The sequence below is a fragment of the Thermothielavioides terrestris genome, chromosome 2, assembly GCF_000226115.1.
Source record: "Thermothielavioides terrestris NRRL 8126 chromosome 2, complete sequence".
Taxonomy (NCBI): domain Eukaryota; kingdom Fungi; phylum Ascomycota; class Sordariomycetes; order Sordariales; family Chaetomiaceae; genus Thermothielavioides; species Thermothielavioides terrestris.
This window is the reverse complement of record NC_016458.1, coordinates 6,298,517-6,313,161: the sequence shown is the minus strand read 5'-3', so window position 1 is coordinate 6,313,161 and position 14,645 is coordinate 6,298,517. Positions and strand designations below refer to the sequence as shown.

Sequence of the window (14,645 nt, the reverse complement as noted above, 5' to 3'; positions counted from 1 at the left end):
GACCTTAACACTATAGAATTGCTAGATTAGGAAGGACGTAGTGTTGGGAATAGCTTTATAGATTACTAGATTTGGCAGGCCAGAGCCGGAGGCTCGACCTAGGGGGTATGTCAGAACCAGCCCGGCCCAGGGTAGCGGGCCGGCCCACCGAGATTAGGATCCACCGGCTTGATGCCCAACTGCCGCCCAAGACGGGGCTCCTGATCAGGAGAACTCTCCCACAATACAACATCTTCAACACCACGATTGATCCCAGTTATATGCATTGCTTACATCGTGATAGCTTCATCTTCCTGAGCCTACGTAGCGGTTCCAACAACTATCCACTGCCCAGGACTTGGCGACACGCTATGGTTGCTGGCTCGCGCTTCCCGACACATCGACGTTGTGGGCATGGTTTCGTTCGCTATTTTTCAACTCCAACTCTGCACTGTCTTCACAAATCGCTGAGGGTGAAGAGGGCCGAGGCGACAAGGAGCATTTGAACAGGGGCTGGGAAAAGGCATTGGGGATGTCCTGGGGGGAAACGATCACGTACTTGGGAAACTCAGACACATTTTGAGGAACTGCCGAGGAAAGAAGAGGTAAAACACCGAGAGAGTGCGCAAAACGAGTCGCCTACCATCACATTCAAGACTGCTTGAATTCTGTTGAGAAGTACCTAACTACTCTGCTTTTTAAACCTGTTCAACCTGAACCCGTCTCCGCTACAAGTACGGCAATCACTGCCTATATTCCTTTGGTAGGAGATCCAGGGAAGTGTCCCGCCCTTCCCTAATAACGACAGCTCTTGGCCTTCATTGCTCTTCAACGGGTGTGGTTTTCCAAAGTCACCAGTTCTGAACGCTTCTAAGCAGACAGGCAACTGTTATAGCAAGAATATCCCTCTGCAGCAGTCTCACTTGTTGCTCTACCGCCCCCCCTGATCGGAGTTTCCTCCACAGCAGCCGTTGCAGGAAAGGTTGTCCTACTCACAAGGGCTAGCATCGGACCTGCGAGGCGCGAGTTCCTCGTGCTTCGTCGACTCACGCTGTCTCTGTCTCGCTCTTTCTGGCCTTTTTCTTCCTCTCAACTCCCCCCTCCCCCCGGTGCGAACATCGGGAGACGACCTTTTCTCTGGCGGGTCGGTCAGAGAGGAGGCAGGGCTATATTTCTTGAAGATTTCTACTTCTTGGGCACCGCCACAGTCTTTGGACTCAAGTTACGGAGTCACGGTATGCCACTGCATTCCATACAAGACAACAACACTCTTTATTCACCACAGCCAACCGCCCTTGTCGTGACCGAAGCTGTCTGTCCGCCTTGAGCAATATGTTCCTGAGCACTCAACACCCCATAAAACGCCGGTCAAGCCTAACGAGGCCCCCTCCACCAAAAAGTCCAACAATCCCAAACCCATCGCCTTCAGCCAGGAAACGCCGTGGCTAGGATTACAGCCTGCAAAAAGGCAGCCCTCTCGTAGTAAAGGTTTTCGTCCCCTTCGCCGCCGCCGTTGTTGTTATTGTTAAATGCCCCACTTGCAGGATATGATATGATCAGGGGTAGGCAGCAAAGCAACCACCGTTTCCTTGCTGCCCCCTCCCAAGAAAGAGCTGGCTCTACCGCTGACCTTCCTGTCGTCTGCGCCTCAAACGGCCTGCTTTTTCCTTGACAAGCAGCTTGCCCTCGTTCTCGTTTTCTGCTTCTCAAGCGAGGTGGACGGATAACTCCTCGGCTTAAGTGCACAACAACAGGCCACAACGGACAGGGACCTGCTGCTGAGAAACAGTAAGCCGTAAAGAGAGGGTGAAAAACAGCAGACAAAATCGGATTAAGCCAGGAGCCAGGTCAACAACCCACCATCGCTTCCTCAGAAGAATAAACGAAAAAAGACCAAGAAATCATGGAATCATCATCGAATAAGGCACAATCGCCTTATCGATGACAGGCGGCTTGCGCGCCGCGAAGCGCGCCTCGTCGCCCCAGCGCTCGAACCAGCGGTCCTCTCTCGCGCGCGCGGCGTCGAAGGCGGCGCGGCACGCCTCGGGCAGCAGGGCGCGCACGTCGTCGGGCACGGCGCGCAGGCCGCGGAACGGGGCGAGGAAGTCGGCGGCGGCCGAGGCGTCGCGGTCGGCGGGCGATGTGCGGAAGGGCACGTCGTAGGCGGCGGGCGCCACGCCGGCCGGCGGCGTCTCGAGGTGTGTGTCCATGACGAGGAAGTTGCGCGCGATCGACGGCGGGAGGGGCGGGAATTTGGTGGAGGAGGAGGATGGTGATGGTGATGATGACGACGACTGGCGGGCATCGGCGTCGCCCTCGCCCGGCGCGATGGGCTCGATCCGCGCGTGCGTCGGCTGCATGATGCGCGGGTAGTGCATCAGGTTGGTGTGGATGTCGTAGACGCCGTTGAGGTTGGCGCGGCGGACGGCGGAGAGCATGCTGTTGAAGTGGCTGCGCAGATGGACGGTCAGTGGTTAGCGAGCTGGGGAAGGAGGAGGGAAGAGAAAAGAAACGCACCTGGCCTCGCGGGCGTGCTCGAGCTGCCAGTTGACGTCGTTGACGGCCACGCGGCGCTTCTTCGTGTCGGCCTTGACGTTCTGCTGCGGCACAGACGGGCCACCTGAATGATACACGGCGCTGGCGCCGTGCCAGGCGACGTATTGGTTCTTGTTGTAGGGCTTGTCGGGGTCGTAGACATCGGTCGGGTCGGCCAGCTCGCCCTCGACAACACCCTCGGCCCGCGCCTTGGCGACTTCGTAGTCGTCGATGATGCGGCGTCCCCCGACAATGATGAGGGCGCCAAACTCGCGGAAGACGGACCGGGCCGTGACTATCCCTATAGATCGACCCTTGTAGCTGTGCGGAATGATGTCGCGCTCGATCATGTCGCGTTTCTCCTCGTCGTTGACGATGATCTTGTAGAGTTTCTTGTGCTTGGTGAAGAAGAGGTACGAGTCGCGGAAGCCGACACACCGGGCGGGCTCGGTGGACAGCATGTAGAGACGGTCACCGCGGCCGGCCACGGTGAAGGTCCGGCATCGATACTGGCGCCCGCCCTGGAGATTGCCCAGCTTGTCGACCTTCTTCTCACCCTCGGGATCCTCCGGGAGGTCCACCTCGTCGTTCACAATGTTCAGCACGGTGCCATCCTTGTCGATCGACTGCTGCGTCGGCTGGTAATGCTGGCCTTTCCGGCCACCTCGTCCACGCCAGCCACCCCGACCACGGCGGCGTGGTGTAGCATCGGGATTGGGCGGCTCGATTGGCAACGTATCCCAGTCTGGAGGCCGGTTCTTGGGGGGTCGCCCCAGCCGCCGGCGGCGGACAACGGGTTCGGGCGGTGGTGTAGGAGACTTGGCGGACTCCTCGTCTTCCTCTGGCGCTTCCTCCTCGGCGGCCGACTCTTCTTCCTTCCCCGCCTCCTCGTCTACTTCCTGCCGCGGTTCCTCCTCCTGCTCGGCGGCATCAGGCATCGGCTCGTCTTCGTCGTCGATGCGATCGAAGGTTTTGGGAGTGCTCTCTGCAGGCGCAGGCATGCGGTTAGCCCTCTCGTGAGCGCGGGGGTTGCTAGATGGCATGTTGAGATGGCGGAGCAACTCGGGCAAGAACCCTGTCGAGATGATTTCCTGTGACTGTGTGCGTCCCTGCCGCCAATCGCTCGTGGAACAAGGCCAATGGCCCAAAACATTTCAAAAGTAGCCTGCCGTCAAACCAGCTCCGAGTCGCACCTGCCGAAAGACGCATGCAAGACGCAGGACACCGTTGCTGCGAGGGGCAGAGGGTATCGGAGCGAAATAGGGCGATGGCTTACCGAGTGCTTGTTGGGCGCGCTTCGCAGCGGCGCGACCAGATCGTCGAGAAGGCATCGTTAAGAGCTGTGGCTGTCACGGTGCGACAATGCTTTTCCCAGCTGATCACGAAGCTGTATGGATTGTCGCAAGTTCGTCGATTCCGGACACCCCAGTCGAGGGTTGCGACGCGCATTGACGCAGGCATGCAGTCGTGGATTTTGGCGGTTCGGTTTGGAGTGGGTCTCAGTGTTTGGATTAGCGCAGTGGCATCCCTGGCACTGTGTGAGCGCCAGTGAGCTGCCGAGCGGTTCGCACTGTACCCGCTTCTCGACAACGCCGCAAGAGCATCATTCCCGTCGACCACTGTGCACTCAGGATAGAACATTCTTCGCCAGAACGAGACACCACCAAGTTCCGAAGTCCGATGTTCCAGTTGGCCATGCTTCAGTTGACTTGGCCTTTCTCACGGACGCGATATCTACACCCGCGGAGGCCCGAAAGCCAATTTATCAGTCCCGGTCACACAGGCTGTGCCACAGACTTCACCAGTAGCCGAGCACAACAGAATAGGGAGCAAGTTGCGGCATCATGGGCCACCTTCACAGCATACTCCACATCCCTAAATACACAACCTAGTTGCCTTCCCATCTAAAGCGGGCAATGCTGCCACTTCTGGCAGTCCCAGGCGCAAGCATAACTCCCCGGAAACCATGCCCATGCCCATGCCCATCCGTGACTTGCTGAAGCAACCCCGCCGGGTGTAAACCCAGAATCCGGTGGTCAGTTGGCTCCGCGACCGCTCGGCCTTCCAAGCTACTGGAGGCGGCTGGTCCGACCAACGTAGGTGAGCAGGCGAGGCCCGCTGCCAATCTGCTAAGGCCTCGTCGCTGTCGTTACGTATTCCAGTAAAGACGTCCTGCCCAAATCATATCCACTCGAGATGCGTTGTCTCCTATGGCGCCGCATCTACGCCGCTTAGAAGAAGTGGCCCTCAACCACTCCTGTATCCCTTCTCCTTCCACGCTTCCTCCAATGGCAATGCTAGGAAATAGTGGAAGCGGGCGGCCGCTTCCGAGCGACACCTTGCAAAAGATGTTCCCAATATCACACAAACTCGTCGCCGCGACCTCGTCGGGGTATCGATGTCTTCATATCTCATTGTAAGCGCAGTGCGGAGTGCGCCGCCGGCTCATACCGCTCGGTGCCACCGCCGCCTCTAGTTAGCGGGCAGTTTGTCGGCGTCCGGGACACCCTCCGGAAAGATTTCCTCGGTCAGGAATGTGTCGCGCGCTGCGTAGAGGTAGCGGTAGGCTGTCTTGACCGTGCCGTCGCTGACGCCCGAGACTTCGGAGATCTGTCTAGGGTTTCGAGGCTCGCCCACGATGTGCGACGCCATGTAAATGCACGCCGCGGCGACCGAGAGCGGGGAGCGGCCGGCCAGATCGGACACTTGGGTCGACTTGTCGGCAAGGCGGCGGGCGATGTTCTCGACGCTGACGGGATTGCGGAAGTGGAGGTTGCTGCAGTAGCGGGCACACAGCTCGACCGCACTGGTGGAGCCCTTGGCCATGTACACTTGATTGAAGAGGCTGGCCTGGGCGATGGCGTCCTCGCCGCCCATCTTCTGCAGGAACACCTCGAGCTGCTTGAAGACACGGCCGATCTCCTTCTTGGACACCTTCGTGAGCCCATAGATTTCACGGAAGGTGCGCGGCACGCCCGTCTGGCGGCAGGCGATGAAGATGCAGCCGGCGATGATGGCCTCTTGCGACTTGCCCTTCAAGGCCTTGTTGTCCTCGACCATCTTGAAGATGTGCTTGGCTGCGTTGGCCACCTGCGCGCCGGCGTTGATGCTGTCCGTCAGGCTCTGGATGTCCCGGTACGCTGCCATGAGCGCCTTGGAGCCCTTATCTTGGTTGATCTTGTTCTGCAGGTGAGCTAGGTTCTTGGCGTTCTTGCCGTCGTAGGCGATCGCGGTCTGGAGCTGATCGCCGTCGATCATGAGGTTCGGGCCTTCACCGACACGCGAAGGGTCGTCGTTCCCTTGGTCGTCGTTGGAGAAGGTACGCCACTCGGACCGACTGTCAATGATGCGCTCGCCGAGGACCAGGCCGCACGAGGCGCAGACCACGTCGCCCGAGGAGGTCTCTTCGACCAGATTGGGCGGGCTCTCCTTGCAATCGGGGCACATGAGGATGACGTTGAGATCCTCCTTGAACTCGGCACCCTTGGCCGTGTCGTCGAAGGCAGCGAACGAATTCGCCATCTTGTACAGCGGCGTCTAGCGAGCGTGAACTGGACCAAGCGAAGGTCGGGTAAGCGCTGCCAGCCTCTGGCGAGAAGGAAGTATCGGCTCGGAGACCCTTCAGCCAGTGGCAACCGAGTCGGTAGCCGTGTCGGCAGGCGGCGGCAAGCGCGAGGCACCGGGTTGGGAGCGCTGCTCTCTCTCGAAGGTAGGGTGGTCTCGCTGCCCTACGCAACGCAACGCAACGCACAATGCAACGAAGCCAAAAAAGCGAAGGACTGGGTTTCAAAGAAGTGCTTGACGGTTCCTCAGATGGCTGTTCGGGGACCAGCAAAGGCGTCCGAGATTGCTCCGGTGTGGCGATCGGTGTGCACGTCTCAGAACAAAGAACAGCCAAGGTCGGGTCGGGTGGTCGTTCTGGGGTCGTTGGAGCTGGCTGGCGACGAGAGTGCGAAGTTGCAGTTCTTCCGTAGAGCACAGCAGCTGAGGAGTTTTGACTCCAGGTGTTGCTGGGGGTTTGGAATGCAGCAACGAGCGACCACTTGGGATGGTGGAAGGAAGGAGGTGAGCGAGCGGCGGCTGTCGGTCGTCGTTAAAGAGGTCCCGCCAAGACTAATTTCGGAGACTGCCGCTTACAAGTATTTACAATCGCCACGGGGTAAGCGGGGCCGCGACGACTTAGAGCAACATCAACAACGAAGAATTGTAAAGACTCGTCGCAACAACTTCGCGAAACCTCAACCAAATCGAAAAAAAAAGAAAACAAGGTTAACCCGCACCCTAACCTTAACCCGAATCCTAACCGTTAACCCGAACCCTAACCAGCGGGGGGCTGGCGCCGCCCCCCGCACCCCCGGCGAACTAACCCTTGGCGATAGTGCAAACCCCTTGGCGGTCTTGGCGGGGTATTGACGCTGTAAAAACATTGCCGACAATTGGCCGAAATTAGTCTTGGCGGGACCTCTTTAACGTCTACCCGGCTGTCAGATTGTTCAGAGGTTGAATGTTGGTTCTGGCGAGTTCGACGTTCCCTGAATGGATGACTCAGCAAAACTAGTTACACTAGTGTAATCCGTAGTGTAAGGATTACTGTGCAATGGCCCCTGCTGGAGCGCCTGTGGCGTCTCCCATTTCCGCATTCAGTCCCGCTTTCTTTGTGTGATTCTCTTCCAACCCGCGCCTCACCATGGGAACAGGTGTACGCATTACATGCAGTGGCCACCCTTTGTCCCTCTCTGTAGGTCCCTTCGGTCATGCTACTGCACTGCGAGAACAGAGTACCGTGGACCCAGCAACTCCCGAGCGATGCGCAATCCATCCCGTCTTGCCATTTGCAGCGGCTCTGAGTCCTGCACGGCGCTGATGCCGTCCTTCGCAGCTCCTCTCGCTGCGCCGAACTCCGTCCAGAGGCGTTGCAGTGCACAGTCTGGTGTCAACAGGTCAACGACCGCTGGTTGCGCAATCCGCATAGGCCTTGTTCCAGCGTAGCGCTTTGCGCGGCGCTTTTGGCTCCTTGCTGGTCGGACTTCTGTGGGCAATGCTGACTACAACGGAACCTGGACTGCGGTTGTCGAGGGTGCAGGTTTGTCGAACGAACGTGCGATGGCACCTGCTGCTCAGCTTGGCAAGCGTCGATCAGGATGGCGGGGTGGTACTGGCGGGCTCGGAGGTGGTGTTATCACGGGCGATATCCGCCTTTGGGACCGATGCTTCGCCGGCGTGGGGATGGCGAGAATGGGCACTCCTCCAGGTGCGCTGATCGCAGGGTGTTGACGGCCCGACCTCGTCCGTTCCAGCCGGATCCTGGCTTCCCACCTCTTCCAGTCGTCCATCAGCCTCGTCGACTCTTGTCTCTCCATCTCTGTCAGTTCCTGGTCGACCCGATCTATCAACGTCGATAGTCGACTCCCTGCCGAGTCTGTGGACCGTGTCGCCAGCGACTTCCGGATGATGTAGCTTCTGCGCTCTTCCTCTTCACGAAACAAGTCTTCCGCGCTCATCTTCCGCCTCTTCTTGTTCTCGCCTAGGCTCAAGTACGGCTGGAACTGTTGTTCTCGCCGGTACTGGCGGCGCTTGCTGATACAGACCAGGAGAAAGGCGATCGTGATCCCGACGCATATGATGCCGACTGCAATCACCACCACAATCCATAGCGTCGTCATGTTGCTCGCCGCTGGCGACCCCGATTCTTCGCGGCCATGAAGCTGGGCTGCGGTGTCCTGAACACCTGAGAGTGGCTGAATAGCGGGCATCCTGAGATGGAATACGCCAGAGTTGTTGCGGGTAGAATGACAGGTGATCTGACATTGACTGAAGACAGTTCGCCAATAGACAAGCCATCGCATCCTGTCGCGGTTCTCAGACTCGGGCGCAAGCCATGATGAGAACGGCCGGTGTAATATACACCACGATGCCAGCACCCATTCTCAGCCTCGGGGGCCCAAGCAAGAATCACAACCCACAAAACAGCCAGATTGCTATCACCAATGTTACCCTGACGGCGCAGAGAGAGTTCTATTATTGGAGAGGAAAGGCTCCCCACACACAGCTTGATCTGCGCATCTGAACCAAAGTGGGGCGACGGTCGCGGCCAGCTCTGGCTGATGACCGTGATGATCACCCCTTGTTCGGCACCTCGTTACACCAAAAAACAGGCAGCTTTCCAGGTGTGGGTGAGGCGCAGCACTGCCGGAGCTGAAGCGGGCTTTTCCACAGCAGCTACACTCCGGATAGTTACACTAGCCGGGCCGTGGGGAAGTGAACGCAGCACAAGCTTATTTATCCGTCGCGCGCTGTGCCTCCCAACCCCTACACTCCAGCGCCTTGTGTCCGTATGAGCCGTGTAAGTCGGACTACGGAATAACTCAGGATTTGGCGTCCCAATTGCCCCGTCTTATCTTGCCCTTGCCCGCCACGGCCGGCCCGTGGCAAGCACCCCGCGATCACGCATTGTGAGATGCCGGAAGCTTCCATGCATGTTTTCGGAAGTGCGAAAACACGAAAAAGATCGCTGTTCGTCACGCATCGTCAGCCTGGTTCACCCGGTTCCAAGACAGACGGCGATTCGACCGCCCTCGGACGCGGGGCCGCTCTCGATTGGGTACACGAAGCCTTGGTGTGGCGGTGTCGGCCTGCCCTGGTCCGGACATGTAATGCAACTCCGAAGACACGCTGTTCACGTCGTCTCGTCGTCTCGTGTTTCGAGGCCGCTAGCTTGGATCACGGTTCGTTCCGTCCAGTATAACAGGAGAACGGTACCGTTGATGCGCCGATTCCAAGATACATCTCTCTCCACTTGCTCAGTCACTCCACCAGACGAGACCCGCCACGCAAAGTTGGTTGTGGCGGTCGTGAAGAGGGAAGGATAGGAATTTACTTAATGATCATGATCCGTGACACATTACACACTAGCATCGTGACACCACATATCGACTGGGTATATCCACCCGCCCCGTGCGCCCCATCCCTCCGAGACGCCTTCATGAGCACCGAGGTGAAGTGAATGAAATCACTGCCCAATGTCCGCAGCCCGCACCCGATGCGCCGCCCTCCCCTCCGACTTGTCCTCATCCCACTTCTCCTCGCCGCCTCCTTGCAAGCCACTCTCCTCGTCCTTCCGCTCGTGACTGCTCCCGGGGCGGGAGCTTCCCCCTTCGTCGTCGTCGTCGTCCTCCTCCTCTTCATCGGGGTGCTCCCGCAACGTCAGGTCGACCGACGGCCCCCGCGGCGTCCCGTTCCTGTGCAAGCCGGTCTCGAGCTCGTCCCGGCTGTGGTGGGCGCTCCCCGCCCGGACCCATCGTTGCCAGGTGAGGCTGATGGACGAGTGTTCCGTTCCGGCGACCGAAAACCTGTGGTTGAAGGTCGTTCGGCTGTCTGGTGTCGTGGACGTGTTCGGTCGCGCAGATGCGCGGCCCAGGAGCGAGCTGCCGAGTGCGTATCGGCAGACGGGGATGTGAAGAAGGTCCCACAGACTGGGTTGAGCTTGATTAGCTTGCAATTTCCCAGTGCATGCCGTTAAGGGGGGGCGGGAGTGAGAGACGGTGGCAACCTTACCCCTCGAGGCATAGAAGGACATAAACGGGCGTCGCGGAGGAGTCGACAGGGACGCCCCAATAGGTATACCCGTTCGGGAATACGCCGCCCAACCCGACGTAAAGCAAGAAGAGGACGATGTAGGCAATCCCAATGCCGAATCGCAGCGCCAGTACCCAAGTGGGCCATCGTCGCTGGGCCCGAAAGAGCGTAACCACGTCAAGGACGACGTCGAAGAAGAGCAAACAGATCAGAATGATGGCTTGTATGCTGAGCGGAAGAGGCTCGTTAGTACCCATCTTCCAATATCCTTCTTGCGTTCCGAACCGCACTCACCTCATATGACTCGCCATATTTGCCCGCAACACACGAAGCCCATATCCAAGAATGGCCAGCAATACCAGACAAGGGACCGCATGTAGACTCCCGTTCAGGAATCGCAACCACGTCTCCCAATTCCTCCCAGTCGGCCCCGAGGGGGTTGCATCCGTGTTTGGTTTCGACGATTGGTTTGCAGTGTCGGTGTTGGTATGCACGTTCTCCGACGACGGCCCATACCAGTGGTAGTCCATGGACCGCTCAGAGACAGAGGCCGCAGGCGTGTGTTCGGTCATGACTTCCTCCGTAAACCGTGACTGTCGTCGCGGCCCAAGCCGCGGCCTCGCGACAACTGGGGTCAAAGACGTCGGCCTGTACGGGGAAGAAGGAGTCAGAGGGTGGGCCAGGCCTTGGCCCGCGTCGCTGCTCGGTGCTTCGGCCATGATGGTTGATGTAGGACGGCAGATTGCCCGTAAAAATGGACGAAGGAGTCCGACTACGGCCGGCGGTAATCGGTGTGAACGAATGCAAGCCGAGCGAAGGTTCAGCCGATGAGTGACCAGGACATCGGGCGCATCTCAAGCTCGCTGAACAGCTCGGGCTGCAGGACCGGACGGCGGCCAGGCTGTCGGACCGGAAGGTGAGAGCAAGACAGACGAACGATGCGGTTTCGCGAGGCTTTTGTTGCGGGATGAGACGGGAGAAGGTTGAACGTCGCCGAGTCTCTCACTGACATAAACCGGACCTGCTGCCCTCTTGTTCCGTAAGAGACTGTCATTTGGACGACAGCGTTGGTTGTGGTTAAGAGGCTTTGGCGACGCCAGCGAAGGGGGTTAGGCCTTACTGAGTTGTTGCTCCAACACGCGCGCTGCATGCACCTTTCGCCGCTTGAACGAATGGCTAGGCTCAAGTCGAGCCTTTCAGGGTCCATCAAGAATACACGAGCGTGTCAGTGCCGGACTGGCCGGCTTCCAGCGAAGGAAAACGAGGCCAGTGAAGGAAAACGAGGGGCAAGCCCAAACCGGGTCTTGAAGTTGAAACCCACGAGGGGGAAAACACAAGCCCGAACCAGAAAAAAAAAAAAAAAACCGGCATGGCACGAGGGAAAACAGGTAATAATTAGCACGCGATACAGCTTGAGGGTTACATTCAAGTGCAGCCTAATGAGAAGACTCGATGGACAACCGAGGCTATGACTGGGCAGAAGCGCAGCCAGGGGTCCATCTCAACGGCGTGCTGCAAGGGGCGGTGGAGGGAGCCCCGCCGCAGTTGCACCACTGAAGGAACAAGCAGGGGAAAGCAATCTGGGGAAACAGGGCAGACCCATGACAGGGAACATTATCCCCAAACACCACCGGCTTCCTTTTGCCTATAAATCTTCTCTATCCGCTCAAAAGGGTCCAAAACTGGACGCTCTGAGGACAAGAGACCGCACCCTTTTACCAACAACGAAGACAAGAAGATGTCGTTATTGTGGGGAGGCCGTGAACGTGAATCTGGAACCAGTATTCCGTATTACTTTCACCTGCGGGCAATTTGGGTCGAATTGCTGACTCAGCGGTGTCTAGGTCACGTGCAGGAACGTTTTCTGATGATTGAAACGATAGGGAACGCAGTTTGCGCTCAGGATTTACCTCTCCGTTTTTCACTTCCGTTTTCCGACTTTTGCTGTGGTGTGAATCTAATGTCGCCTTGTTGTGACCACAGTTTCACGAACGCGTTGCGAACCCGCTCTTTTACCAGGTAGCCTACCAAACGTGTTTGTGACCCTCCTCTACAAGTCTTGGCTAATGGCCGCTTTTGTGTTCATGTGTGTCGAAGGATGCCGACCCCACGGGCCACCGTCCTCGACCAGGCCAAATTCGACGGCTGCAGCGTGGCCCGGTCTCTTCGGCCCATGAGGAGTCTTTCCATGCTCGCGCTGCGAGTACCGGCCCCAGCCCCGGCGCTCGTCAACCTGAGCGAGCCGGCCAACATCGAACTGGACGCGACCGTGGCCTATACGGACTGACCCGGCCGACCTGATGCTCGTCGTGGAAGGAAAGCCTCAACCACACAACAGAGCCACGCGAGCCAGGAGCAAACCTGACGACGAGTACACGCGCTGCTCTCAAGGTTCACGATCACTTGCGGCGTCGACATCACCCGAAGGTGGATTGCCGGTCCGCGTCGCATGCTGGCGATGAGCGTGGGAACCGACCTGGAACCGGCGCAGCCCTACTTTAGCACGGCTATAGAGCAGTAACAAGGCAAAATCCTTTTGCAAGGCCAGCCTGGACTGCAGCTCCTGCTTCTCACGCTCGTGGCGGTGGATCGAAGCCGCGAGCCCGGAGATGGCGCTGTCAGCGGCCGCCAGCCTGGTCCGCAGCTCCTGGGTCTCTTGCTCAAGCCTGGTGTTGTCTTGCTTCAGCCGGCAAACTTCGGCCTTGAGCTGGGCAATAAAAAAACTGTGTTCCTTACTAGTACCAACGCACCACCAGACAGTACCTACCAGGTAAGGGTACCTTACTCGGCCCTCAAACTCAATCGGTTTCTACGATGCAGCCGACCAACGCCTCCGGGGCTGGCACTTGTTGACAGCTGCACCCAAACATCTTGATCTGGTTATTCTCTTCACGGTATTTTTACGATGGCTTCTTGTCTTTGTCAAATCGTTCCTTGCCATATTTCTCTTTCATTTACCGTTATCCACCCGGCCCTCCCCAACGCCGCCGGGCCTGTGGGGCTCGCCGGTCCGACCAAAATTCGGCACTGTGGAGTCCCCCGTTGCCGGATCGGCTCGGTCGGGTCGCAACTATCGTGCCAAGGCCGGATTAGCGGCAGCCGCAAGTGGGCCGTAAGCAGCCCGGCCGGAGCCGGCCAGATCCCAGCCTGGTAGCTCTGGGGCCGCCCCTGGCGACCAACACAGACACGCCTGGCAACAAGCGCGATGCCGACGACGAGAAGAAGACTGTGAATGACCAGGCGACGCGAACTACACCTGGCCTCTTGCCCAACATATCCGCGACCCCATCGTCCAGGGCAACGACCTCAGGCGCCCCTTGCCGGCCCGTAGGCGCCTCGACTGAGCCTGGCAACCGCGAGCGGCCACTCGTGCAACTTCGGACTGCGAGAGGCCATCGACATCTTCGGAAGGTGTTTCGAGCATTTCATTCAAGCCCACTACAAAGAAATCATCTGCTACACAAGTTCAGCAGCTAGATTTGGACCCATCGATGTGAAAGTCCACAGCTTGGCCGTCCCAGTTTAGCTCCGGGCAGTCCTCTGGGTCCGCGTAGAACGTGCCGCCAAGCTGCTCAATGACCCTGCAGCGCTCCTCCATGTTGTAGGCACTGAACAGCACTCCGGCCTGTTTCTCGACCGCGTCGCGCTCGCTCATGTTGAGGACCCATACGCCGCCGCCGGCCGGCCATCCGACGCGAAAGAAGCGACCTGGAATACCGGGCACGGGTGGGTAGTCGATAGCCCCCTTGTCAAAGTACTCATCCTCGGTCTTCCACCATCTAGCACCAAGCTTGCGCACTACGTCCAGTTGTCAGTGACTACCTAATTCCAAAACTCCCGGGCAAGCTGCCCTAGCAGGACAGAGCTCGAGTGCTAAGAAGCGTCGTCTTACTTTTGTTGCAGTGCTCTTCTTCATCCGGGGCCGCGGTGGGATTATCCGGGCTGGGGTGCGGCACTGGTCTGAAGCGGTCGAGGCCCATGAACTCAAGTTCGACTGGCGAAGCTAGTAAGGCTAGATACCGAAGGTAGGTACTCAACCTGGTCAGCCGGGATTCATTTTCGTGTGTTGTAGCAGTCCACATACTGTACATGCCGCCCTTGGCTGGCCAGCCATACACCATAGCATCAGGTCTACTGCCAAAGAACACCCTACTCCTCCCGTTCACCCATTCACTCGGTGGTGGCAGGGGGTCCATGTCATCCATGTCGCTGTGGTTGGGTGTCGTTGTCTTGGCGGGTTGGCGCGAAAACCGGAAAAGGGCGGCCGCTGCGATGAGCGTAAGAGTGACTTTCAAAAGCATGGTAAGGAGCGCAGCTCGTCAAAATGATCAGATAGATGAAGTTGTGGGCGCTCGGCGGACTCGAAGGAGGGAGGGGAAGGCCGGGCTAGTCATTACTAGTAGGTCACACTACCTGAGTTTTGTTCAGGCCTGAATGACGAGGTTGGAAGGCGGCGGCTGTATGCAACCTAACTGAAGCCTTTCAGGTTTTCCATTGGCCAAACAAGCGGGACCTCCGCCAACAGTGTTACCTGGTAGTGTGATGGGCCAACGGAA

General features: G+C 58.3%; 5 protein-coding genes across 5 annotated transcripts; all 5 read right to left on the bottom strand.

The window, feature by feature from the left end:
- Positions 1-948: 948 nt before the first annotated feature.
- On the bottom strand, positions 949-3,671 carry THITE_2114820 (uncharacterized protein). The gene is made up of 2 exons (XM_003652900.1): positions 2,497-3,671; positions 949-2,430 (listed from the first exon to the last, which is right to left on the bottom strand). The coding sequence occupies exons 1-2, from the start codon at positions 3,555-3,557 to the stop codon at positions 1,881-1,883; spliced, it is 1,611 nt and encodes a 536-aa protein (XP_003652948.1). The 5' UTR covers positions 3,558-3,671; the 3' UTR covers positions 949-1,880.
- A 1,168-nt stretch (positions 3,672-4,839) lies between these two features.
- Positions 4,840-6,542, bottom strand: THITE_2170336 (uncharacterized protein). Its single transcript, XM_003652899.1, has one exon. The coding sequence runs from the start codon at positions 6,034-6,036 to the stop codon at positions 4,987-4,989; it is 1,050 nt and encodes a 349-aa protein (XP_003652947.1). The 5' UTR covers positions 6,037-6,542; the 3' UTR covers positions 4,840-4,986.
- Positions 6,543-7,567: 1,025 nt separating this feature from the next.
- THITE_2114816 (uncharacterized protein) lies at positions 7,568-8,512 on the bottom strand. Its single transcript, XM_003652898.1, has one exon. It carries the CDS (start codon positions 8,265-8,267, stop codon positions 7,632-7,634), a length of 636 nt encoding a protein of 211 aa, XP_003652946.1. The 5' UTR covers positions 8,268-8,512; the 3' UTR covers positions 7,568-7,631.
- A 1,536-nt stretch (positions 8,513-10,048) lies between these two features.
- On the bottom strand, positions 10,049-10,973 carry THITE_2114814 (uncharacterized protein). Its single transcript, XM_003652897.1, has 2 exons — positions 10,384-10,973; positions 10,049-10,317 (listed from the first exon to the last, which is right to left on the bottom strand). Exons 1-2 carry the CDS (start codon positions 10,806-10,808, stop codon positions 10,065-10,067), a joined length of 678 nt encoding a protein of 225 aa, XP_003652945.1. The 5' UTR covers positions 10,809-10,973; the 3' UTR covers positions 10,049-10,064.
- Positions 10,974-13,269: 2,296 nt separating this feature from the next.
- On the bottom strand, positions 13,270-14,607 carry THITE_2114807 (uncharacterized protein). Its single transcript, XM_003652896.1, has 3 exons — positions 14,174-14,607; positions 13,982-14,101; positions 13,270-13,887 (listed from the first exon to the last, which is right to left on the bottom strand). The coding sequence occupies exons 1-3, from the start codon at positions 14,388-14,390 to the stop codon at positions 13,556-13,558; spliced, it is 669 nt and encodes a 222-aa protein (XP_003652944.1). The 5' UTR covers positions 14,391-14,607; the 3' UTR covers positions 13,270-13,555.
- Positions 14,608-14,645: the final 38 nt, after the last annotated feature.